At 40.8% G+C, this 27,191-nt stretch overlaps 1 protein-coding gene and 1 long non-coding RNA gene across 3 annotated transcripts; one reads left to right on the top strand and one right to left on the bottom strand.

Moving 5' to 3' along the window:
- Positions 1-9,896: 9,896 nt before the first annotated feature.
- cep152 (centrosomal protein 152) lies at positions 9,897-26,919 on the bottom strand. Of its 2 annotated transcripts, none has more exons than XM_046037690.1 (28): positions 26,336-26,919; positions 26,031-26,153; positions 24,467-24,573; positions 24,281-24,341; positions 23,856-24,191; positions 23,461-23,620; positions 22,565-22,705; positions 21,960-22,099; positions 20,233-20,433; positions 19,948-20,095; positions 19,677-19,768; positions 19,415-19,578; positions 19,039-19,240; positions 18,588-18,692; positions 18,363-18,493; positions 18,133-18,261; positions 17,919-18,054; positions 17,450-17,635; positions 17,099-17,359; positions 16,654-16,797; positions 15,903-16,556; positions 14,718-14,793; positions 14,421-14,588; positions 14,239-14,323; positions 12,500-12,582; positions 12,201-12,357; positions 12,010-12,113; positions 9,897-11,908 (listed from the first exon to the last, which is right to left on the bottom strand). In XM_046037690.1, the coding sequence occupies exons 2-28, from the start codon at positions 26,115-26,117 to the stop codon at positions 11,124-11,126; spliced, it is 5,043 nt and encodes a 1,680-aa protein (XP_045893646.1). In that variant the 5' UTR covers positions 26,118-26,153; positions 26,336-26,919; the 3' UTR covers positions 9,897-11,123. The 2 variants fall into 2 exon arrangements, with proteins under 2 accessions (XP_045893646.1, XP_045893647.1); XM_046037691.1 differs by having other exon boundaries at positions 16,654-16,785; positions 26,336-26,918.
- LOC123961903 lies at positions 13,816-19,849 on the top strand. The gene is made up of 3 exons (XR_006822803.1): positions 13,816-18,281; positions 19,150-19,224; positions 19,707-19,849. It is a non-coding gene; the product is annotated as an uncharacterized LOC123961903 (long non-coding RNA).
- Positions 26,920-27,191: the final 272 nt, after the last annotated feature.

The following is a 27,191-nucleotide window of genomic DNA, read 5'->3' as shown; positions in this document are numbered from 1 at the left end:
CCTTCCAACAGTAAACCTACACAATGACCAAACAACAACATCCATTTAATTTTTTAACTATTCTGCTTAAGCCTCATTCAGCTTCAACTAAACTTAGCCTTCTCATAGGACACAGGATTTTAGGAATTTAGGTTTTGAGATCCATGCACCATATACTTCATTCTGCTCAACTTAGACCTATTGTTCTCATTAGTGGGCACATGCCTGTGCCCTCTAGGGTCACTTGCCAGCCATGTTCTGATGTCTGTTTCTTCTTTGTTACACATACTCATTTTTTTTTCTAAAAGTACGCCCTGTTCAAAGACAATGCTACTGATATAAATACACACAGAATCAAAGCCCAGGTCTTGGGGGGTTTGTTGAGTGGTCATAACAGGGTTGAGACAGAATTTCAGTCAGGTAATAAATAGTTTAAGAACCATAAAGGAGTCATTCAACCATCTCATAAGTTTATAAAAACCTTTAACAAAGCCTACAGTGAAAAATGTTTACACTTAATGCTGTAATAGATCTACAGTTTTCTCTGCTTTTGATCACTGCCAATCATTTCTGAAAGAAATCTGTGAGAATTTTAAATTGCTAAATATACATATTCATTGTAAAATCTCAGTCACAGCTGGACTAATGCACTTTTCTAAAACAGTACACTTCTCACAAACATGTGATATGGGCAGAGTTTATTGTTGTGATAAATATATTTAGTCTTCAAGCATTAGATACCAGTTTATTTCGTACATGTAGCTAAATTTAATGCAATCTAATTCAACATTTCTGCAATAAATCCTCCCTTCATAAAAATGATAATGTTCAGTTTTGTTGCAACTGTATGATCGTTTTGGATCACATGGACCGGTGTTTCTGATATTTTGTCTATTACATTTAAATCAGTGAGGCCATGCCACAAACTACATCTACCAAAATTAACAAATATTAAATTTAAATAAAAACTGAACATTCCTCACCAACTTTCATTACCACAGTGGGAAAATATTCCTTTACAAATACATATTACAACATCTTCAGATGGGGCACCTTCTGTCTGCAACTGAAGGGCTTTTATTAGGTTTACCGCTGATGAAATTAAACATTCAGCCATGCATCAACACTATTTCAGGATACAGCTTACTAAAATGTCTTTGAAGCTCGAGGAACCTCTGCGCTCAGGTACCGTTGTGAGGACAGATCTATTAAAAACAGATAAGTTAAATATAAACATACTTATCATACAAACATAATAATTACACAGTTCCAACTGATCTGACTTGAAAATCGCCCAACTGGAGGGGTTTTCATATCATATTTAACCTATATCAGTGAAACTAGGCTCTATATTGTTCCACATTATGAATGTTTTTACTTTTTGAGGAAGTGTACATCTTACTACAAACACTGCGTTCAGAAACCGCTTGTTAACTTATATGAAGGCAGAGCTTGACTGTCTCCACAGTAACGTTATAGGACTAAAGTAACGTTAACTAACTTCCAGCAGTTCAGTGCAAAGTGAACATTAACGTTACCTCATTGTGTTAGCCAGCTAACTTCAAGTAACGTTAGCATTAGCCTTTCTGTTAACATTACTGCGCCTGAAAACAGAACTTTTTCACTTACCAGACCAAAGCGCATGTAACAAGGAGCAGCCCCAGATAAAAAATCATTAAGTGTTAACGACTGTCTGGAAAGGTTTGAGCCACTGGTGATACATTATGTTAGCTAACGTTAGCATAACAGGAATACGGCAAACTGACTCCACATTCTGCCTCCGGTCATCCCAGTGTACAGTTATAACATAAAGTCAAAGAACAGAAAAAAACACTTTCACAGGCTGAGAAGAAAGCTGGGTTCTCTCGAACACTGTAAATTAATTATTAATTATTTTAATTTTTCAATCAACAGTGGGCAACATTGGGCAGCGTATCAGAGGTGTTACCCAATCAGCTGCAACACATTTGTAAACACAGCTGTGGTAAAAAAAAATAAGTGCGTTTGCATAAACAACTGTGTGTTCAAGGCACCACCGTTTCCGTTTAAAAATATATGTTTTGCCACCTTTTGTCCGCTGAATTCAGCCTAGATCCAGTGGTGACTACAGTCGCGCTCACGCCACGCCCCCTTCATATTTCAGCATCATTTGGCGCCAAAATGTCGTGACATACGAAGTTCGGACGTCATCGGTCACGTGGAATGTCATATATAAGCGGCATCACGAGCTTTGTGAAAATAAAACGAGCGTCGACGTCGCGTTTTAAACGTCCCATCGTTGGCGCGAGGTAAGTCTTTCCTACTTATTAAACCATTGTTTTGTATTTTAACATAAGCAGGGTTGTAGAATAATAGAATAGAATAGAATAGAATAGAATAGAAGGGCTATTAGCACTTTGGAATTCTGTTTAAAAACCTTAGCTTCTCAATTTAATGGCACATTTAAGCTAGCCATCAACTCGGTCCTAATACAAAATAGGACCGAGTTCATGGCTAACTACTAGTAATAAGTTACTCCTGCTGAACAATTCGCGGGCATTCCTACAAGGTATTATGATGTAAACATTAATGTTGTTGCTCTAGAAACAGCATTTAGCTGTATTTAAAATATTAAATTATAATCCTATAAATAATTTTAAAACAACCAGGCAGTTAATATGCACACTTCAATACATGTTTATTTATTGCAAGTCATATGTCCTCTCAATATATAACAATGTTATCGCACATTGAATATTTTCCTCATACCCTGCGGGTCTACATCATGCCCGTTGGGTCTGGTCTCACCAAATAACCGCCATCAGTAGGGGTGTAACCATACACTAAATCCACGGTTCCGTTCAGACCTCGATATTTGAGCCAGGGTTCGGTTCATATCGCGGTCCCCTAATATTTACAAAAGATAGGCCTACAGCTTGCACTAACTTAAGTGTTTTCGGGACACATAAAGTGAATCACAGGTGAGTTTATTAAACACAGCGACTTTATGAAACATACTGCTGGTGGAGAAAAACAGCAGAGACACACAACAGAGAGAGGGAGAGAGAGACAGAAAGAAGCGCAGTCTACGCCGAAACACCTTTTAGTCTGGTTCTGACCCAGGTTGTGTTCAGTAAGCAGGACTCTGTGTTGCAGGAGCTGATGTGTCACATGATGATGGGGAACATGGTGATGTTCAGGAAGGACTCTGTGCTCAACATCCTCAGTGAGTGACTCTCAGAAACACCTGTCCTCACATCTTCCACCTGTGTCCACCTGTCCTCGCGTCTTCTTTGTGTGTCCACAGTTTAGTCTCTAGGCTGGGAGAACTTCGAGCAGTACAGCACCTGGCAGCTGTTCCTGGCTCACAGCATCCCCCTGGAGACCATCATCCCCATCCTGCAGCACCTTTAAATATAAAGGTGAGTGGTGTCTAGGGAAGGGTCCCTGTCCTCCAGTCTGATCAGTCCTCTGACTCCTTTGTCTTTGTGTTTCTAGAACTCCCGGAGGCCTTGTCCTGTCTGCTGCTACTCCGCAAAGAGAGATGGGGAGCCAGCGTCTGCAGTCATCAGCAGGTCATTTGTGACCCTGACCAGGGCGGAAACCAGACTTTTGATTTTTCAAACAGGTTGCGTTGTTTTAGATGGTCCTGAAGCTGTGCGACAACTACATTTTCCAGCAACTTGGAAAGGAATGGAAGGTTGGAGATGGGCCTGTAGATGGCAAAGACTTCTGGGTCTAGGGTTGGTTTTTTGAGAAATGGCCTGATGACAGCATTTTTCAGTGTTCATGGAACATGGCCAGCCTGGAGGGAGTGGTTAATGACCTTCGTGATGAGGGGGCTTATGGCATGGAGGTTGGATTTTACCAGGGCTGTGGGGAAGGGGTCCAGGGCACAGGTGGATGGTTTCATTTTTTTGATGAAGTCCTCAACCTCTCACTGTGAGATGACAAAAAAACAGCAGAAAGGTCGGGAAATCCCAGGCTGTGGGTCGGCAGTCGGACAGGCAGGGCAGTGTGGAGAAACTGGATAACAGGGAGCGGATGGTGTCTACGTTTTTTGTTAGTTTTTTTTCTGAAAAAAGTGGTGACATTGCTGCACCTCTCTTCTGTGGCTTCTGAATGAGAGTGAGTTTGTGGTTTGAGGATGTCATGCTTGGAGTTGCCAGGGCTATTGTTGATGATGTTGGAATAGAACTGTGACTGTGCATCTCTCAAGGACCTTGCATAGGACTTCTGATGTTCTCGGTAGGCCTGCCTATGAACAGTGAGTCCTGAGGCTTTGAGGCGCCACTCAAGGACACGCCCAGCTGTTTTCATTTTCCGGAGTTCGCAAGGTGTACCGGGGGCTGAGCGTAAGAAGCTGACAGTTCTAGTTTTGACAGGTGCGTGGAGATCTAGCAGACTGCTCAGAGATTTGTTGTAGAAGTCAACCAACTCAGTGACTGAGGAGAAATCAGCAGAGGAGAGATGTTTGAGGTCTATGGTCAAGGTGTCCGGGTTGATCTTTTTTAGGTCCCTATAGCAGATTTGACGCTTGTCTTTGGTGTGTGAGGAAAGGAGTGACAGCTCCATTGAGATGGCCTTGTGGTCAAACACACCCAGATCATACGCCAGAAAGTTGGGGGCGGAGTTGGAAATGCCCAGGTCCAGTGTGTTCCCCCTGGAGTGTGTGGGAACATCAACATGATGTTGGAGGATGAGGCAGTCCAGTAGTTGCAGAAACTCGGCTGCAAAGTGGCAGGAGGGGTTGTCTACATGAATATTAATATCTCCAAGTATAATAATGTTGGCAGAGGTGGTGCAGGGTGTTGTGTGAAGGTTGTGTATTTCTGATATGAAAGCTGAGTTGGGTTTGGGGGGCGGGTTTACATTTAAATGCTAGGAATTCAAATGAGGACAGTGTAGGCAGGGGGAGGGGGGACAGCTCCAAGTTCTGTCTCACTGCGGGCTCTCTCCAGGTAGCTGTAACCGGGGGGACAGACTTAATTAAGCGCTGAGTAAACCCCTGGGTGGTGCCATGTTTCTGTCAGGTACATGAAGTCTAATCCCTTGTCCATGATGTGGTCTTGTATGAAGGATGCTTTATTTGTGAGGGACTGTGTATTGAAAAGATCTATTTTGAGTGTTGATGCTGTGGTGAATCTCTGTAGAGGCCGTAGTACACTGGAATCCACTCCATGTTTTCTGGCCTGCTTGGTGTGGAGAGATCTCGTGATGTTTGCTGTGCTGCTAGCACAGAGAGCGACACTGCTCTGATGACGCAGCAGACATGCGACAGTGGTCCAGATGGATGGAATGTTTGAAGCAGGCTGGCCAGGCTGATGGTAAATAAACTTTCGACGGGAACTCCTGTGGACGCAACGCGGACGGCGCTGAAGTCCAAGTTCTTTGATGGCTGCAATGCACGTTGGAATGTTAGCAGCAGTGGGATAGAGTACTTGAGCTTCATGCCGGTCGAGGCATGACCGGACCGGGACAGCTAGATGGCTGCCCCAGGAGTAACGTTACAATGGAGAAATCTGAGCCTGAGCAACACCAAGAACAACTGTCCGTATACACAGGCTTATTGATCGCTTCAGGAGGTACTGATAACTGATAGCTGATTGATTGTGTCTGTCTCTGCCAGTCTTCACTCAGACCCCGGTCCTTCGGGGATGAGGTATGCAGGTATGCATTTGATATTTAATGTGTCTGATTTGTGTAACCAGGAAGCAGCTTTGTGTCTTCACCAAGCAGGAATCTCCAGGGTTGAAAAGTGAAGCTTCAAACATGCATTCTCTCTAACAGCCAGCAGGGGGCTACTCCACTAGATCGTATATGTCTCAGTCGCTAGTTTCAAGTGTTCTTCAACACCGCATGATGTTCATTTAGTATATCAGACTTTTGTTGGTCTGGAAAAGCTGAAGCATTTATTACCTGACACACTGTACGTTTACTGCCAGAATATTTTCTTCCTCTGAGTTTCACCGTCACTTTCTGTCACTCAGACAATCAAACACTCTGAGACCTCCAGATTAAAGGAGCTGCTCTGATAACAGCACCTGTCAGGTAGATGTTCTGCAGGGTTTCCGCGGGGTCTTAAAAAGTCTAAAATTTCAAAATCAACATTTAAGGCCTTAAAAAGTCTTCAATTCGCTGAAGTTTGTGTTCTAGGTCTTAAATAATTTTAAACGGGTATTTATTTTCCAACGTCCATGTAACGCTATCTGTAATGCTCATTGAAATGGCCCCGCAGCGCTCAAGAATTTTTTTGGTTTTTGTTTTTTTTTCCCTTTAAAACCAGTCTCTAGCAAAGTATTTGAAGGCTACTGTCGCTAATGAATGAGCGCCACTATTCAAATTTCACACAATCGTTAATGATTATCAGTAAGCTACGGTAACACGGTACTGTAACAGCACATCCTCGTTCTTCAAATGACGAGCAAATGTGAGGGAGAGAGCGTCAGAAAGTGACGCGAAGGATAAGATCAGCATTATGTTGTCAGGTTACAGCTCTGTCCTGTACTGTACATCTTGATAGTTAAATTAAAAAGACAGGACGGTGTTGACTACGGAGAAGCTGAGGTTAGTAACGTTATAGCAAATTAGGGATGCAAACTAACGTTAGTCCTTTAAAGCTAATGAGGAGATTATTCTTTTGGATTTTGATGTACAAATGAAATGCTTGTAATTATACAGAAGGGAGGTGGTTCTCATGTTGCCTATTATTTATGTTTATTTCTACAAATGTATAAAGCAGTAAATTAAGACACAAAAAGCTGTCCTATCTGTAATGATTCTGAGGTCATGTGTTTTCCTTCCATTATATGGTGGTGAGGCTCAAAACTGTGCAATGAATATAAAATCACTGTGGAGAACAACTAACCAAATGAATTCTCCCAAATCTAATGGTTAGAATTCAACCTCAGTAGATTTAGATTTAGCTGACGCTTTTATACAAAGCGACATATATATATAATACAATTATCTAATCAACCAATCACATGGCAGTTGCTTCAATGCATTTAAGGGTGTGGTCCTGGTCAAGACAATCTCCTGAACTCCAAACTGAATGTCAGAATGGGAAAGAAAGGTGATTTACGCAATTTTGAGCGTGGCATGGTTGTTGGTGCCAGACGGGCCGGTCTGAGTATTTCACAATCTGCTCAGTTACTGGGATTTTCACGCACAACCATTTCTAGGTTTTACAAAGAATAGCGTGAAAAGGGAAAAACATCCAGTATGCGGCAGTCCTGTGGGCGAAAATGCCTTGTTGATGCTAGAGGTCAGAGGAGAATGGGCCGACTGATTCAAGCTGATAGAAGAGCAACTTTGACTGAAATAACCACTCGTTACAACCGAGGTATGCAGCAAAGCATTTGTGACACCACAACACGCACAACCTTGAGGCGGATGGGCTACAACAGCAGAAGACCCCACCGGGTACCACTCATCTCCACTACAAATAGGAAAAAGAGGCTACAATTTGCAAGAGCTCACCAAAATTGGACAGTTCAGATGGTAGAGTCAGAATTTGGCGTAAACAGAATGAGAACATGGATCCATCATGCCTTGTTACCACTGTGCAGACTGGTGGTGGTGGTGTAATGGTGTGGGGGATGTTTTCTTGGCACACTTTAGGCCCCTTAGTACCAATTGGGCATCGTTTAAATGCCACGGCCTACCTGAGCATTGTTTCTGACCATGTCCATCCCTTTATGGCCACCATGTACCCATCCTCTGATGGCTACTTCCAGCAGGATAACGCACCATGTCACAAGGCTCGAATCATTTCAAATTGGTTTCTTGAACATGACAATGAGTTCACTGTACTAAAATGGCCCCCACAGTCACCAGATCTCAACCCAATAGAGCATCTTTGGGATGTGGTGGAACGGGAGCTTCGTGCCCTGGATGTGCATCCCACAAATCTCCATCAACTGCAAGATGCTATCCTATCAATATGGGCCAACATTTCTAAAGAATGCTTTCAGCACCTTGTTGAATCAATGCCACGTAGAATGAAGGCAGTTCTGAAGGCGAAAGGGGGTCAAACACAGTATTAGTATTGTGTTCCTAATAATCCTTTAGGTGAGTTTACAATTGCTATACATGTCAGAGGTCCCAAGCCTCTGGAGCAACGAGGGGTTAAGTGTCTTGCTCAGGGACGCAATGGTGGATGGGCCATAGTGGGGGATTGAACCCGTGTCGCTGACACCAAAGGCATGTTTCTATCCATTGCGTCATCACCACCCCTTGACTTATTTAGCAAGTTTAGCTTTTGGAGTGTAGTTTATTATTGTCTCCCTGTCTGCTCCCCTTCATAGGTTCTGTTTATAAAGTTGCCAAAAAGACATAGAACTCTTATTTTATATAGAGTTTTTCTACCGGTGATCCATTTTTCACATCAGCAGGTGCACCACATGCCAGCTTGTTAATTACGTAGCTTATCAATGTCATCATCCATCCCGGTCATCATTGTTGACATCGTCCGATGCCAATTTTGTAGACATCACTCAACCCTAATTTGAATACATTGATTTACTTTGCAAGTAATTTTGTGACTACATTTCCTTTTGTTTTCTTTTTTTAAGTCGTGATATAGGTCTTAAATTTCATTCATAATGATCTTAAAAAGGTCTTAAATTTGACCAGGTGAAACCTGCAGAAACCCTGATATTGTTCCATTACCTCATCTACCTGACTATCAATTTGACATGTATAGCAATTGTAAACTCACCTAAAGGATTATTAGGAACACAATACTAATTGTAAAACCTAGAAATGGTTGTGCGTGTGCGTGGAACTTCTTATTTTAAACAATCTTTATTAGCTATCTTTATTTGCTTATGATTCCATAAAACTACACATTTATGCGTAGTCGCTTTTGCCACAAAATATAGTAAATATATAATAAATTTTATTTAGCTCAAGAGATTCAAGTTATTATCGCCTAACACCAAAAAATCTCATTAAGAATCTGGAAATGTTCAACATTATTGCAAAAAGAATGAAAACAAATTATCAAAATTGTTGCTGGTTAATTATCTGATCAAGCAGTCAATTACTTAGTCTATTCAGCTTTATGCAAGATGTGCCTTATTTTGTGTCTGTTAAATGTAAAAATGAAAGATGTTTAAGATTTTGACACTAAAAGGGAACTTGAATTGTAATAACAGAGTTGTATTTGTATTTTTCAGGACTACTATCTGAAAATGGGCATTTTGTAAATTTCAAGTTGACTAGTAGGAATTTTGTAGAGTGAGTTTCCATTAGTATTTGAGTCTAGCACAATACATTTCCCTCAGTTGTGCACAATTACATTTGAGTAAAGAATTAGTCAAATTAAATTTTAATAAGCATCAGGGAATCAATTTAATATGCAGAAATTAAATATTTTTAAAAATGTATTATATTTAAGCTAAGGTTTACTTAAAATATTATAAAAGTTTGAGATAATCAGTTTCCCCAAATATTTTGAGCATTCTAAACTTATTTGGGTTTTAATGTGTTTTGAGTTCACTCGTTGGGTTTCCTTCTTCCATGATTGAAGAACATGAAGCTGAGAGGTTGCCTTATTTTCATTATTGATATTCTCGATTGATTGATTGAAGCCCAGTGTGATCTAAGGGGAACCAGTGTATTTGGGGGACATTTTGGCATCCAACTTTTTCTTTTCTTTTTTTGATGATTATCAACTCATTACTTGGGCCTAATCGTTTTAGCTCAACTCTAGCTGAAAGGATGGCTGCTTAAAGTGGTCACATTATGCTCATTTTCAGGTGCATTTTATTTAGGGGATGTACCAGAACATGGTAATCTTAAAATTGTATATTCTTGTAAACTAATTGCTGCTAGCTGAGACAAACATCCGCTCCTCTAGCAGTGTAATCTTATAACCTGCAGGCAGTGAATCACAGCAGCAGCAGAGGGAGGAGGAGGACAGGAGGAAGGACTGATAGTTCTTCATTCTTTATTAACTTCACAGTATTTTGATGTCAGGAATATTTTACTGACATTTTAGATATATTTTCAGTAATATTCAGAAATATTAGTGACTTTGCTGTTGGAAACATTACTATTGCTGCTCCAGAAACATCAGAAAATCAGGCCACTTTTTTAGGTAACACTTCACCATGTTTGTCAGAATTCAGCTTTTAAAATAAACTAATTATTCCTTCTTAGTTTGCAAATATGATAAGATTTATTAAAATGAATTAAAGCCAATTATAAAAACACATTTACAATTTATGCACAACATATCTCATTAACGTGATATAAAATATTTAAAAATATAAAAGACACAGAATCACTGGTCTCTAAATCTTTCTGATCCCAGAGAGAGAAAAGAGAACACAGAGTGACATAAGTGTTGCACAAGCAACAGAGCCTACACCATATCCAGCACACGTGGTCTTGTAAAGCTGCCTATCTCTGATTCAGGGTTAAGAATGGCAGAGCAACAGCTACTGACCTGAAAATACATTTTCTTTGAAAAACACCTTTCGGTGTTTTTGGCGGTTTAGTCAGTGCAATAAGTAGGTAAACTGAAATGTGAAAAGGAGTGTTAGAGGCCAAAAGATATTTTCAAATATTTACAGAACCTGTTTTGCTGTTTAAGTGTGAGTTATGCCTGAAGTGAGAGATTATCAGGCCAGTACGAGGTTTAAAATGTGGTCAGTGCTGCTTTTACAAAAACATCAAGCATCAATGCAATCATTCGCCAAAGCTTGGGAAATATGCTCACTCACTTTCTTGTTGAGTGTCAAATGAAGACTGTCTGTATAATAAATATGAAGCTACCAACAGCAGCCAGTTAGCTTGGCAAAAAAACTGAAACAGGGGAAAACAGCTCTCTGAATAAGATAAAATTTTCTACCTAGTGAGATTTAAAGTTGGATTTTATTACCTTTGTTTACAGTATTTATGCCAAGCTAAGCAGCTGCTGGCTGTAGCCTTATGCTGAGCGTACAGACATGAGAGAATCTTTTCAACTCACAAATAGTTGTTTCCCAAAATTTCCAAACTATTCCTTTAACGATGTTAAACACAACACAAAAAGACACCGCAGGCGACTACGAAGGCAAAGGTTCTACATCATGTAAACTTTACACACTGTATTAAAGGCACTATTTGGTCAGCTGACTGAAATGGTTCAGTTCCAAGCTCCCTACTTCACTGTGTCATTTTTGTTGGTAGAACGGACTGTCGAAGCCGCTGTCCTGCTGCCGCTGTCTCAACTCAGAGAACAGAGGCCTGGAATAAACTCCATGCTGCTTCTCACCCTCAGAGCCGGGGGTGGGCTCTCTGTGTGTACTCATCTTTGCATGGTGGAAGTTCAAGGTCTGGGTATGAGGTGTCTTCTTGGCAATTTCATTATAAACAGTCATATCAGAAACATCCGGGGTGAGGTCACCAAACTCTGCTAAGTCACTGGCTGATGCAGCGGAGACAGAAAACGGCTTCACTGGTTCTACTTTCTTCCCTAAGTAGGAAAGCGTGGAGACCTGCAAGCCCGTGTCAGAGTCACTACTGGTCATGCTCCAGTCCGTCCGCTTCTCATCTCGGACAGGAGCCTCCTGGATGAGAAAGGGTTTGCTCTGTCGCCCTGAGTCGAGGCAGTTGTCAACTCCCTGCAGGTACAGCTCCCTGCTTTTACTCCTCACAGAAGAACTGACAAAATCCACCTGGGATGGAGAAGCCATCTCTTGAGGTTTGTAAGAGCGGAGGTGTGTGTATGTAGCAGTTTGGTGTTTCAGCCCTGCATCCATGGAGGCCTCCTCCTTCCCAGTTGCAGAAATGTCCTGGTAACTTAAAGGTTTAGTTCTTGCTTCTGCGGTTGATTTCTGCTCTGAATCAGTACATGTCTTTTCCCTGTGGGGTCCCTCCTCTGGCCTGATGTCAGGAAGCTCAGTTAGTGTGGACAGGTTCTTAGTGAAACCTGCGTGTCTACCTGGAGGGCAGTCAGCTGTGGACAGAGCCATCAAACAACCTGTCAATACAAACCACTGATTCACACCAAATTGATACTTTGAAACAAACAAAGCAGTTTTGCACAACATGACTCACTCTGTAGACTGTAGTTCTTTCCGGATTTACTTTTGATAGGCGTCTCCAGTACTTTAGCCATGGCTGCCAGCTTGCTTGCAGCATTCATTATTTTCTTTTCAGCCCTGCAAAAGACAGGAAGATCAATTCAATTAGTTTGAAGAGTCATGCTGAAGCAAGCATCCAAGTTTAGGTCAATTATGGCCTCTTGCCCTGTAGTCTTTCCTCCGTCCTCCAGTATCTCCTGCAGACAGGTCAGATAATAGCGCCGCATCTTTCTGACAGTGTCCTGCCTCTCCCTCTGCACCTCCACACGGATCATCTCTGCTGCTCGCTCCCGACTCTCCTGGAGGTAACGCAGCATGTCTCCTGCCATAAAAAAAAACCCAAACACAATTGTGATCTGTGCTTTTCACCTGGGACATGCACAAGAAAATTACTTGTTGAGGTCCCTAAAAACTGATTATAATAAATCAACCCAGGTCCTCTAAAAATCAGCATTATTACCAACCTCTGATCTTTTCTACAGTGATCAGGTATTGCTGTTTCATCTCCTCGAGGCCTTGCTGAAGATTTTGTTGCTGCTCAGAATTCCTGTAAGCAAAAACAATGTGTTGCATTTCATTAAAATTCGTTGTTCATTAACTACTATTATTGCTATGCTACTAACAGCATGCTAATCATGGAGCTTATAAAAATCCATATATTAAATAAAAGCAGTAGTAGAAGAAGTATTATTAATAGTTTCACTGAACACTGAACTTACTATTATCTGCTGAATTCAGGTTTTATAAATACAAAAGGTCTATAGAACTACCATCTGAACTAATGTACATTGTTTTTTTAGACTGTAACCACACAACAGTGAACCCAGGTGTATTTTTAGTCATTTTAAAATAATTACTTTGTATTGCACACAAAACAAAGATTGAGCTTCACTAAACTTCACACTACTTCGGTTATTTTTCCCTTTATATAAATTTTCCAGAAATTAACCATGTAAATATTTTGTATATTGATTGAAATCTATTTGATACACACAGAAAGGAGGGCATGTTGCATAAAAAATATCAATATAAACAACATTTATGTAGCCAGGTGAACCAGGGGTACAGAGTTAAATAGTGTTATGTAGGTTATAATGTTATGTAGTTGCTGGTTATTGCAGCGATAACTGTCCTCTGTATTTAATGGCACTGTCACTTTAAGAGTACTACATGGGACAGCTTGCGCGAGAGGGTAGCGTTTCCGATGGGACCATAGACTGTATATAAGAAGGATGGGACACGGGGAAATACGGAAGTGTTGGTCCCGCGGTGTAGAGAAACGGCAAGGGATGTACTTTGGTTTATCGATACGGAGGATATTTCCATGGTAAAGTACAATAATAATCCTTAAGATCGGCAGACGAAAGAGTTAACTACGTAGCAGACCAAGGTAGATGCATGAAGACCTGGGTGTCCCAGCGGATTGCTAATGATTGATAGCTGAGTGTGTGTGTGTGTGCGCTACAATGGGAAGAGACTGACCAGCGGCGACAGCGTGAGTGACAATGAAGTGTATTAACAAACAAAATCACATTATATTAGTGTATGTATACTGAGGCTGTAAATAAACAATGTTTGTTTCATATTTAGAGAGTTTCTGTACAAAGTACTGGGTAAATTGTATTCTGTGAATGAATGTATTTTGTTTTATGGTAAATTTAAATATTTCACCTTGAGTTTATGAACTCAATGCATTATGTGGCTAAGTGAATGTATATAGTTGTTTTTTTATTTTTCTCTATTTAGAAAGGCCACTACTGTTGTCTAGAGTGGTGTTATCTAATCTAGATGTCTAGATTTTGATGTTGTCCAGATTTTGGCTATTTTACAGCTTTGGTTGTTGAGAATTTAGGTCTAGAGTTCCTGTTTAGAAGTAACTGAAGTCTACCAGAGTGAGTGTAAACTAGTTTATGGCAGCAGATTACATATTGTGGTATGGTTAAGGGTTACTATAGAGTACTGTTAAGTCACATAGTTGAGATCAGATGCAATAAGCAAAGGACGAGTAAGAAAGTTATTCCTGTGTTTTGTATAACCACCAACTGCCTTAAACCCTCTCTCATTTGAGTCCAGTCGGGGAATAAAAACCCATAAAATTTATTGTGTGTTTGGCCTTATCATTCCTGGCCTGGCCACATTTAATTTCATTGGACAAGAGACAAGAAAAGGAGAAGATAAAAAAAAAAGAAAAAAAAGCACCGACCCTGAGAATTCTTTGGCTCTCTTGACGTCCTCTAACTGCTGCAGATGTTCCTCTTTTGCATTTTGTAAGCCGCTTTCATACTGATCTACAATAAACAGTGTTGTAGACCATCAACATAGATACTGCATAGGCTGAGTATTTACTCATGACATTTAAATAAACATTTAAAATGCATTAAATACCTTTCAGATTCTGCATTGCAGTTTTGTGCTCTCGTACGCTGTGCTGGAGTTGACGACAGGCTTTCTCTAAGTGTCTCTGGAGCTCCTGGTTCTTCTTCTGCAGCTTACTTACAGTCTCAGAGCACTCCTTTCTGCAACGAGTCTGCTCCTTCCTCTGGGACAAAGAGCCTGGAAACAGAGTACAGTTATCGCCATGTAAACTTGTTGATGGGCACTATCACACTACCGTCTAATCAAAATGGATGGTTTTTTACAATGTCCTGCTGAGTGAAGAGATGACAAGAGCACATTACATACTTTGCATTTTGCTGATTGCTCTCTCATGCTGTTGCTGTGTTTCTTTTAACACATGACTCAGTCTCTCCTCACTTATCTGTGGGGGCAAGAATGAAACCATAAAGGGTTTAACCAAATTATAAACATTTTACCTCATAAAATAGACAAAATTCAGACAAATCATAATTGAATGCTACAGAATTTAATCATAGCAGTACTTCTTGTGGTAAAGGAAAAGGAGAAGCTGTCCGCACACTGACCTGCACTTGCAGGTTGGAATGTTGCATTAGTAAAATCTTGGGAGCTTGCAAATTTATGTGTAAGACGGCTTATCATTTTCCTTTGCTGTTTTTTCACCACATAACTTGACCTTCCTTTTTTGCTTTGTGTAGTTCTTGTGCAAGAACGCTCTAACCTTTGCCTTCTGCAGACTCAGTAAATGAATCATTCTGCATAGTGGAGTGTCAGTTCGGGTTGGACGATCTACTCTATTTTCACATCGTCTAATCATGGCTACTTGAGATCACCAATTGGCGATTTGATTGCCAGGGGGCGGTGTTATGTTACAGCATGCCAGAGAAATGCCAGCATGGAAGAAATAGGTTTTTTAGCTTTAAGAGAAACCACCAGAAACATCCGTGAATGCACAGTACAGTGTTTCCCACAGAATGAATTACTAGGTGCGTAAATAGCTATCAACTAGCAGCTATGTACAGCGTGCTAACCTCAACAACCCAGCAGTATTCTAAAGTTAACATAGCTACCTATACTAGCTAGTCTCCATACATGCTTGCTTATAACTTACTTGAAGGTGGGTCTCCGACATTGACAGCATTGTGTTAAGAAAATAGATAATCTAACTTCTCATAAGTTAACTTGAATGTATTAAGTTACAAATGGCTCTGCTTCAATGTGTTTGTGAGAGAGGGGGAGAGAGTGAGAGCGAGCAAGCAGAGGTGCTGAGTGAATCTACGCACTATGTGCAGGTCCACAATTATGATTTTACTCATATTAAATAGTATACTGATAGTGAGTTAGTTAAAATCGCCTAAATATCGGCACATGAAAAACCAATCGCTGAACATCCCTTCAATCCGCGATAGCTGATCCAATCGCCAATCGGAACAAGCCTAGTGACAGTCCTACATGATTAACAGATAAAATGCCTTACTTTTTTAGACAACAGACAATCCAATCCCAACTCACTTTCTTCCACTCGGTCTTGGCTTGAGATACTGCTCTGTTGACTATGTCTTTGCAGAATGTTTGGATGATGTGTGTTATTGTGCCCTCTGATGTGGCCCCGCTGGTCCTCCTGATGTCTTCAGTGTCCTGCTGATCTGTTTTGGGATCTCTGAGAAGTTGTGCCTGGACCTCTGCCAGAGCAGTCTGCAGCTCTGCTAGTAATTCTCCTCTCATCTGCTGTCTGCTGGCGTGCTCCTTCTCTGCATGCTGACATCTCCACTCCTCCTTTCGGGCCCTCAGCGTTTGCTGTAGCTTGGCCTCCATCTGCAAGAGCAGCTCCTTTTTCTGGAGGGCCAAGTCCTCTCTGGCCTGCTGCAAAGCCTGCTCCAGCTTTTTGCACTGCTCTTGCACCTTAGTTTGATGCACCTGCTCACTGCGGAGCTGCATGGCAGAGATCTCTTGTTGTTTGTCTCTGTTCCAGGCTGCTTTAGCTCCGGCCAGCTCAGCCTTCAGTAGGGCCGTTTGCTCTCTCCTCACTTGCTCCAGCTGAGTCTGGAGAGCTGCCACCTCCTCTTGGAGCTCCTCCACCCTCTGTGTTCCAGAGCTCTGCTCCTCCAACTGGTTCTTGTGCTTCTTATGCCACTGCTCCTCGGCCTCCTTCAGAGCCTGGGTTATCTGACACATTCAAATTAAAATATAAATGATCAGAATACAAAAGCCAGTTGACAGCAGTGACAATTTTGTAACTCACAAAAAGAAAACCTTTATATACCCTTTGTTCGGTGTGTTTTTCTTCTACTTCTTCCCATTTCTCCCTCTCTGTTTGTAGAGAGTCTTGGTATTCTGGTAATGAAGTGAAATCCTCAATCCAGTGATTGTAGGCCCTCGTTACTGCACCTTCAACCTGAAAAACCAACTGTCCACTACTAAATGTGTCAACCCCTAATGAAGGCAAAATAGCTGAAAATGTTTGGGCAATAGAGCATGGTATGTATATATTTTTTTTTATGGACAACTAATTGATTTGATGATTTCAAATAATTGAGGGATGAATCAGATAAAACGTTGTCTATCTGGGAAACTGTGTGAAAAAACTGAGGAGAAAAAAAAATGTAACACAGCCTTAGCAAGTCTAGTGGCCTTGGAATGATTCCAATTGGTGCCACTCGCACTTTGCTAACTAGCACAAGTATTATTAAAAACAAACAAACACTGACCTGTTTGGCCATGTCCTCCAAGTGTTTCTCATGTAGCTCTCTCTGGGTTTGTTTCCTTGCTTCCTCCACAGCTTTGCGTTTGACTTTGTCAGCTTCCAGTTGCAGCTCCTGTTTCTGGGCACTGAGCCTGGAGTCCAGCTCCTCAACAGAAATTGTCACACTGCTGGCCTCAGTCTCATCTGCCTGACAGGTAGCCTCAGCAGTTTCCCTGTGTTTCTCTCTCCTAGCCTCCTCCAGCTTCTGGACCCAGGTTTTCTCTATCTGCACAGAAGCAGTAAAAACTTTCAGGTCTAACATAAAATCGCCATCAGGGAATTGAGGGAGCTGGATAGTAATTTCAGGAAATCATACCTTTTGTAGTTCCTCCTTCCAAGCACCCTTGGCCACGGATACCTGAGAGTTCACCTGCAGCTGGATCTCTGTCTCCTTTTCTTTGGACCAGAGAGCTTTGAGCTGGTTTATTGAGGCCTGATGCTGAGCCTCAAGCTCAGCCCGCAGCTTCTCCATAGCTGTGCCACTCTCCTCTCTCATGTTTTGCTGGGAATGAGAACCAAACCATTCTCAGTCCACAGGTATTCAATGTTGGCTACAGGCAACGCCATCAGTGAGAAACAGACTTGTGCAATACAGCGTGTAGCAATACAGTAAACAAATAGTAGAAAATACTAAAAGCTTTGCATCCCAGATGAGTCAATACATACAAAATCAGTACAAAAGTAAATTATAATAAATAACTTACTAATATGAATCAACACAGTTTAGTCGTTTATAGGTTTGGCGAGCGTAAGAAGTGCGTCCAACTGTTTCTGATATTACATACCTCAATTTCCCTGATCAAAGCCTCCTCCTTCATCCTGTTGCGTACACTTTCTTCAAGCATGTCCTTTTCCTTGCAGACAGATATGTAACATTCTTGCACAGCCAACATCTTATCATTGGCCTCAGACAGCTGGGTCCTGTGAAGAAGTACTGTAAATGAGCTGAAACGTTTTCCAGAAAACTACGATTTTCAGTGACAGGTGCAGAGGACTTACTGTAACTGTTGGACCTGCTGTTGGTGCTGTGCAGTCAGCTGTTCAACAAGACCATTGTGTTCCAGCATGAGCTCCGTTCTGATCCGGTTCACGACATCGTCCCTATACTGCTGATGAATACGCTCAGATCTCCATGAAGAAACAGAAACGTATGTATAAAAACACACTAAGATCATTTAAAAGTAAAGAAAACGTTTAATATAATCTTATTTCCTCCCTCCATGTCTTACCTCTCAGCTGCCTCCTGCTTCTCTTGGTCCAATTCCTGGATCATCTCCCTCATCTTGGTGCAAAGCTCAGAGTTAGCAGACTTCACCTTTTCCTCACTCTGTTTCAGCTCCTTATTCTTTTTTTCTAAGACCTAGAGTTTGGATATACCACATCTTTCATTAATCTTTTCTTATAGTCTAAAAATAAAAAGAACATAATTCATTTGACAGTAGACTACAACCAACCTCCACTTGTTCCTGCAAGTGTCTATTGTCTTCTTGTAGTCGCATCAACTCTTTCTGAGGCACTCCGCATAAGTCCACATGTTTCATCTGGCTCGTCTCTCTGACCTGTGAACACAGATGCAGTTTTCTTATGATCACTTATGCTTGTAACACACCATTTATGAGAGCTTTGATGACATTGGTTTCTTTTTAGGCCACCACAACTGAAGAGTGTTGGCAAGAAACATACAAGAATATAATACTTTAATCCTGTCAGATCCATATGTTTTAATAGGTTTGTTCTCTTATCTGAAACATTTGCATGCTTTTCATATTTCTGTTTTTATCAGCAGAAAATCAGATGGGTAAATCTGAGTAATAGCTATCAGTATGAACAGGTACAGTGTGAAATGCTTTGCTCAGCAGTGCAATATTACTGCTTGTGTCTGGTCATGTAGAGGGGAGTCCTCACCGAAGAACTGAGCTTGGCTTCATCTAACTGGGTCTGGAGCTCGTTCACTCGACCCTGAGAGAGCTGGAGCTCCTCCTGCAGCTGACTGATCTTTGTCCGCTTTCCCTTCAGACTACCCAGGCACCGCTGCATCTCCACTCGCAGCAGTCGCAACGCTTCGTCTTTGGGCAGCTTGGAGTCCGAAAGGTGAGCCAGGGCAGCGCTAACCAAACAGTAGGGAAAGTTTGATTTTGATGGTTATTGATGGAAGTGGTGACAATGAAGTAGAAATACTGCGAGTTGACAAGGTAGCACAGTATATAGCACAAAGACAAAAGGACACAGGCGGTGCAGCAAGACCAGATGACAATGAATCTGCTCTATAATGATGGTGTACCTGTGAAGCATGCCATTTTTCCTGTTTGTTTTCTTTAATCCTAAATCCACACAGGATTCAGACAGCTGGTTCTCCCAGTCACTGCTCAGGTCTAATGCAATAACACCATGTTTCACAGCAGATTCATACAGAGTGATCTGCTCCTTCAAATCGGCTAGATCCTCCTTCAGGATAAATAAAAAAAATTAAAGGTTTAATCTTTTTTTTGAGTAATAACATTTTGACAGTGGTTCCATTCTAGGGCAGAAAAATCAGAGCAAACCTGTAAGACTTTGTTCATGTTTTCACTCAGGGCCTTGGCTGATTGAGCCTGTTGTAGTTTGATTTGCATCTGAGTCGTCTCCTGCACTGAACCTGAAGAAAACAGTACCGCAACAGAGAAGAAAAGCTTATTTGGAATTGAGCGAATTAAAAATAAAACACACCTGCAGAGAAGTTTCTCATTCGTGTTCTGTGATTTCTTCTCAAAACAGTTTTTAAGCACACAAAAGACATAAAATGCGGTAGCAATCCACATTCACCCCTTCACTCACTTGTCTGCAGCAGCTTGGCACATTGTTGTTGACTCTCCTCCAGACGCTTAGTGAGGGCGTTAACGACTCTGGCTCTCTCCAGTTGCTCTTCTTCTTTCTGGCGCTCCAGCTGCTTCACCTGCTCTCGCAACCTCTGACCAACATCAATCTAGAACAAACACAAAAAGAAACAACACAGGATTTTACAATGTCTGCATGTTGAATCTGGACATCTGTCTGAATTCAAAACTATGGGTTGTGAATAGCTTTGCCATTGCTGCATCCTGTAACAGTAACACTACGGACCTGTTCGTTCAGAGCCTGAGAGGTAGAGTCTAGTTTCTGCTGTAGTGTCAACAGTGCAGACTCATGCTGCTCCTTTATGACAGTAAGGTCTCGGTCATGCTGCTCCCGCGTTCTGGACAACGTGTCGGAACGACAAAGCTCCAACATCTGCTGTTTCATGCTGTCCACTGCAGCCTCTGCCACCCTTTGCTTCTTCATGTTCTGCAAACAAAGTAAAATTATGTATGTGTGAGCCAGGGGTTGACCAATAATCGGTCTGGCCAATTATCATGGCCGATATTCAGCATTTTCCAATAATCTGCATCGGTCATTTTAAAAACAGATAGCTGATATAATTAATTCATTTTAAAAACATACTCCTATGGCTCTGCTGCAGCCCCTTTCTGTCTGTACTAACCACTTTATGGGCTGGAGCAATGTCCCGCCCACAGTACTAGCTGATTGGTTACAAGTCACCAGTAAAAGCCTATCAACACTGACTATTGTGAGAAAGTAGCTAACAGAGCGAGCCAGCCACCACGCTGCAGCCTCTCACCTCCTCTCTCAGCAGCGCTCCGCACACACACACACCGAGCGGAGCAGATCAGTGTTGATTACACAATTTGACCATGACTACGCCTGTTACTGTAAGTAAGTGCAGCAAAACTAGCAGCACTGGTAAAAGCTGATACTGCATCAGTACAATAAGCAGGAACGTGTACAAAGCAATATTTTAATCTGCTCTGTCTCATCCACTGCAGCTGTGTTTTGATTTTACACGAGCACGTGCTACATACCTTAAAATTTAGCAAATTATTGTAAACTCAGCTGCTCTCTTCCAGCAGCAGCAGAGGGAGGAGGAGGAGGAGGAGGTACGACTGATAGGGACTGATGTCTTCTCATTCTAAACTTTATTCAGTATTTTTTATGTCAGGAATATAGTTTATTTTACATGTTCCATTTGTTTCCAGTGAGATATTGATTTTATATTTTTACTTTGCTGCTGTAAACTTTACTTTTATGGCTTCTCTGAAAACAGTTATAATAAAATGTTAAATTTGATTACTGTTCTGAATGTATTCTTTTTTAAATAACATTCTAAAAGGCAATTATTTAGTAATGAAAAACTAATACAGAGTACAGATAAAGAACAGAACCAATAAATAGTATCAATAAATGTATCAATAAAATCTTAACAATATAACATAAATACAATATAAAGGGCAGCAGGTAAAGACAAAGTTTACAATAATTTATCACTCATAGTTAGCAAGTCCATCTCTGGGATGGACTCTAATTCATTTAATTTACTATTTATAGCGATTAAACATGACAATTAACTTTAATTTAAGTTTTGTGTTGGAGTTTGTGTTATAAATTTTGACACAAAGATTAAAAATTTTACAGCAAATGTATATCGGTCGTCGGTCTAATTGGTTACTAATAATCGGGATTGGCCCGGAAAAAACATATTGGTCGATCCATAGTGTGAGCTGCATGTGTGTAAAAGATAGATGAATGGATTATTACTATTATTTATGTATACTTTTGAGCACTCTCAGGTAGTGCACTTTACACTTTAGGATCAATAAAGTACTTATCAATCTATCCATCTATTGTCTTCTCAAAGATTAATGATTTTTTTATACAAGTTTCTTAATTACAGATAACCTGTCTCCTATTTTGCTTAAAACAATTAAGATGGTGAGAAGGAGAAAAACCGTAGTGTGGACCAGCACAGAACTTACCTCCTGGTCTCTTTCAGTAAGGACTTGTATTTGCTGCTCCATTGCCCTCAACTTGTTTTGCATTTGAACCTCTCTCTCCTTGGCCTCTTCAACCAATCGACTCGATTCCTTTAGACTTACTGCAAGCCCATCCTTTTCATCTGTCGATGGCGGAAAAAAATGGGATTATGTTTATACAGCACATCTAGTAAGAGACCAAGGACACAAAACGCCAGTTTCTATAAATGTCTTTTTAAGAGTCATAAGGGCATATATAGTGAAGACATCCAATTTTTTTCCCCCCTATCAATCTCAAACACAAGGGTCAGACATGGTGAAAAAAAATCTTTACAACTCTTCACAGTGGCCTAGAGTTGGTGATTTATTTATTCCAACATCTAGTGATTTGTTTAATTTCCGCATAATCTTTAATGTTAGCTTTTAAATGTTTGAAAATAAATTTAAAAAAAGAGAACAATAAATCACAACATGCAACAACATTAAATTCCAAACCTTAAAGTGTCACAAAATCAGTAATCCCATTACTTTTCCATGGGCAATGTACTGCATTAAAGTTAACTTCAAGTCCCACACCTCGTATTGAAAGCAAAAACTGTGAAAAATACCTTTGACTATTGCAAACTGATGCTCGAGATATCTCATATTACGTCTTGAATCCTCCATCTTTCGTTCCAAGTCTTCAATTTGCCTCTGTTGAGCCTTGTTTAAAATCTGCAGCTGGGCAAGCTGCTCCCTATCAGCAGTTTCTGAAATACAGCACAAAATGTATATTCAACACATCGATCACTTACATTTGAAAGGGTGAACATGATAGAATAACACGTTAGGTCTCCAGTTTCACAGTGATAAACTGCCGCACTAAAACAAGGCTCTCCGTCTTTACATACGGATGAACATTAAGGCTATCACAGCTACTTACCAATGTCAATAAAAATACATTTTACCTGTAGTCAGGCTGAATATATCTGTGCATGACAGAGACATATAATAATAGCCATAATAAGCTAATTGTTGTTATTTCGACACAAGGATTTGTTTGTTTTCTGAAATACTGAACTTAGTGTTTCACATCAAATAGTAGTTCAGGTATATTTTGTCTGGAGGCTGATGAATTGCAACGATAACTAAAACACCGCCACTCTAAAATAATACTGTTAAACTGTGATAAAGGCTCATGATATCTGTAGTTCATATGGCTGGCACATGGACATATTCAGCACATTATTTTTAATCAGTTAAAACAACTCATTTTGTGGATTATCGTCCACAGAACAACTAAAGTGGAGCAGATGACAGTTCAGTGTATTGCTCAATGGCACTTTGCATTTTAACTGTTGTAAACAACAAAACACTATTTCAGATTCAGATTATTGACTTGGATGAATCTGTTCAGCTAAACTGACTATGATCACTTGTCAGCTATTACACTACTGTGATTTACATGTCACTCGTCACAATCGTGCTGTTAATCCACCAACCAAATCAAGACTTTACGACTCACGTTGTGTCGAGTCAAGGAATTCTCTTTGCAGACGGTCAAGTTGACCTTCTTGGTTAGCGGCCTGTGAGTTAAACATCTTTGGCTGATGGGCAGGATGGTGAGGATTGTAGCTGGCCTTGTACTGATCTACAACTCTGTCCCCCATTCCAGAGTTTAAATCCTGAAGATCAAAAATGTTGCACACTTGAAATGCAATCTCTTTCTCAAACACATAATCAAATTGTACAGATTTTAGGTTTGTACAGCTCATTTAAAATAAAACAGACAGAAAGCCTATTTAATCCTGGGTGATCCTTTAAGAGACAGGAGCAAAAATCACTGCAATGAACCATCAATAACTCTGCTGATGTTTTCATAGGCTGCAATGACAAAAAAAGACATAAAACTCCACTCACTTGACAATGGTTTCTGTCGTTGGTGTGTTCCCGGGAGTTAAGGTTGTCTCTTCTTCCTACTTCTCCATTATACACTACAGCGTTATTAGTGCCTTGAGGGTATGATTTAGAGTCATACTCATTGGTGGAGAAATCATTTGTCTCTGTAGATTTCTCTGTGCCTATGCTGGTGTATGTATAGTCTCCCTGGGTAAACTGATGATCCTGTGGCTGCTGGTTCCAGGTGTGAGGCAGAGGTTGACTTTGAGGGTGACTCCGATGTCCACTGATCGGAGCAGCTCCATCCTCATAAGCATACTCATCATGTGAGCGTTGATCAAAGTCAACTTCATAGTTCTTCAGGGAGACATCGACAGTAATAGTGATTTTTTCTTTCCTTTAAAAGTTCAGAAGATAAAATCATCGAAAACAAACTGACAACTAACCTGTTCATGAGAGGTTTGCCTTGGATGAGCTGACCATTGCCGAGTCCATGTGGACTGTGGACTGAGTGGAGAGGGGAAAAAAGCTAAATTATTGCACTGCAATCAAGTTTGTCTGATTGTACTGAACCACACTCAAGTTCTGTAAATCTCAGACTACTAATGTTTCAAGAGCAAAATGTGTATTACCTGTTGCCAGTGTTTTTATTGCTGCAGGTAGAGTACTCCAGCTCTAGGGAGGAGTCTCTGCTGTCCTCCAGCATGTCATCGGGCAGGTCTGTGAGCAATTTCTGTAGCTGCGGAAAAATCGCACATGGAAATGAGTCACCAAGGGTGCTCAGCAACCAGATTATAAAGTAACACAGTTAGAAAAAAAACAGCACAGAGAAGCAATCGCTGACAGCCTGAGAGACAGAATGTGTCAGGGGTGCATTTGTAAATGGATAAATTATATTGTCTCGAGAGGAATAGGGCTCAGTGTAGCTGATAAAAACATTTTGCATAGGTTTTAGTGTTCACGATTATTTTGTTCTTGTATGTGTCATTTATAAGCATGTATTAAACATCATTAATCAATGATGTTTAATACATTTTCATCAGGCAAACTTTCCAAACATTCACTGGTTTAAGATACCTAAATGTGAGGATTTGCTGCTGTTAGATTTTCAGATTAATCAGCAATCAAGGTAATTGTTAGCTGCAACCCTAAAATAAAGCTGTGTATGTATAAAATACTCAAACACGAACTGAGAATCAAAACACTGACCAACTTGTCTTTTTCTGTCAAAACATCTTAGCTCTTAATGACACAAAAACGACAAGGCAAATCCACTGCCTCAGCAACAGGTTGACTAGTCTTGCTTTACAACTAGCCATGTGATAGAACAAGTACAGCCAGCTGGACTTACTTCCCACAAGGACCGTTGAATATTCCTCAAATCCTCCACTGTGTCCACAACCGAAGGACCCATATTATCCGACTTACACATTTAACAAAGATTTAAGAGGCACTTCTGTTTCAGCTGTGAAGCCACATGATAACCTCCTAGCAGAGAATACCATCCAAAATGCGCCTGGCATGTTGTCAGCTCCCTGCAGTACTGTTGTGTTTGCTCCCAAAGAACTCCATTGTTTAGACAAAACATATAGCAAGGTTAACTGGAGCAGAAACATTCCAATTACCGGTGGCAAACATTTTCCACTTGACTAACTTGCATAATACATAGGCTATACCAAAGGAAAAAAATCCATTCTCAAGATGAATATTCTTGCAAAAGGCCAATTCTTCTGTAGCTCACTGGTAAAACATCCTGTGAAGGTTTCTTCATGCTCGCTCTGTTTGGTACAAGTGGGTTCAAGCACAGTAACCTAAATAGAGAAAAAGTAGGGAAACAACGGGGCAGAGCTAGTTTCAGCGTGACACACCTGGAAGAGGCCTTTTTCCTTGAGCCAATAATAGCTCAGGTTAATGGCGCAACACATTGTAGGCGTGAGTAATAAAACAGCATGCCTGTCTAACTGTGAAACAGGCCTTTCAAACCTCGACTGCTTCCCGAGCAACAACAACACTAAGAAAAACACATAAGACCTGACAAATGTGATGCTCAAAAAGGTGCATGAATATTTTTGAAGAAACCAACAGAGTACCATTACCAAACTCACACTGGCAAGTGACACAACAAAGTCCAACAACTAAACACAAACGTTATCCCAACAACTTCACAGTGCAGCAGCGGTGTGTCTTATAAGTTACCTCTTGCTCTCTTGCATAGTCCTCCTGGTCGTATTCTTCTTCATCATGCTGGGTTTGAAGAGCCGCACTGTCAAAATCAATAGACATGATGCAGAGCCTGTTGATGTACGTTAGGGTGATGTTCTGCAGAGAGGTGCAAAAACAAAGAGGACACATCACAAACAGCCAGGAATAATGTTTGTAATACGTTTGATGTTGGCGTTAAATTACTTATAGTAGGTCAGTGATAACTTAGCTAACATTAACGTTACAAGTTAGCAAAAAGTTTAAGTCAAAGCAGACATATAACGTTAACTTTAGCTTACCTGTTGGCATAAATGGGAAAGACGCTTCTTTTGGTCAATTGCTTATTCCTTTACTTATACGGTAAAGTTAAGTTACGTGGCGTTATTAACTGCTGGCCACATAAATGCTAAGTACTGTTTACATTACAAAGCAGTGAAGCTAGCTAACAAGAGGCACCGTTAACCTGGGCATGTTATTAGCTTGCCTTAGCAACAATGACTCCGACGGAGAAAGAAAAAGGTCTGGTCGTGAAAGAGCTAGAACAAATACTTTCGATCAAAGATGTAGATTCATAAAAAGTTTAACGAAGGTTTGCATGTATTTTGGCCAAGCACTAAACTTTGTAAGACTACCGGCTGGCCCGGTCAGACGTCCTCTTTAAGAGCCGCAGACTCGCCCACTTTGAAAAGTCGCGCGCATTAGCAGCGCCAAACCTCTGCGACGGTGAACAAATACACACGGACTACATGCGTCTTATCTCTCAGTTATCTCAACAGACGCATATACGAGTTTAGTTTAATAGCCATTCTCTGTAACAAAACATGCACGGTACAAGCTAGTTCGTAAACATTATTGTTCTTGCTGCCAACCCCGGAAATGAGAAGCCAAGCACGCCTCCATGGCAACAGTTTCTCTAGAATTATGGGAAATGTAGTCGCTGTGTTTCCTTGGCATCAAATAACATCTCGAGTGGTATGAATCATACCTTTACCTGTCAAAACTGAAATAAAAAGCTACAGCTTTGAAACGTGCGGATACTCTTAGTTGGTTATTACTAAAGAAAATAAAAACAGCATATGCCCAGGGTGCGATTTGTGAAAAAAAGGGGGGGGGGGGGGGGGTGGATTTGCGAAAAAATTTTAATAGTTTTTTTTG

Source organism: Micropterus dolomieu, linkage group LG22 (genome assembly GCF_021292245.1).
Source record: "Micropterus dolomieu isolate WLL.071019.BEF.003 ecotype Adirondacks linkage group LG22, ASM2129224v1, whole genome shotgun sequence".
NCBI lineage: Eukaryota > Metazoa > Chordata > Actinopteri > Centrarchiformes > Centrarchidae > Micropterus > Micropterus dolomieu.
Note: the sequence above shows the minus strand (reverse complement) of the source record. Positions and strands in the feature narration are given on the sequence as shown.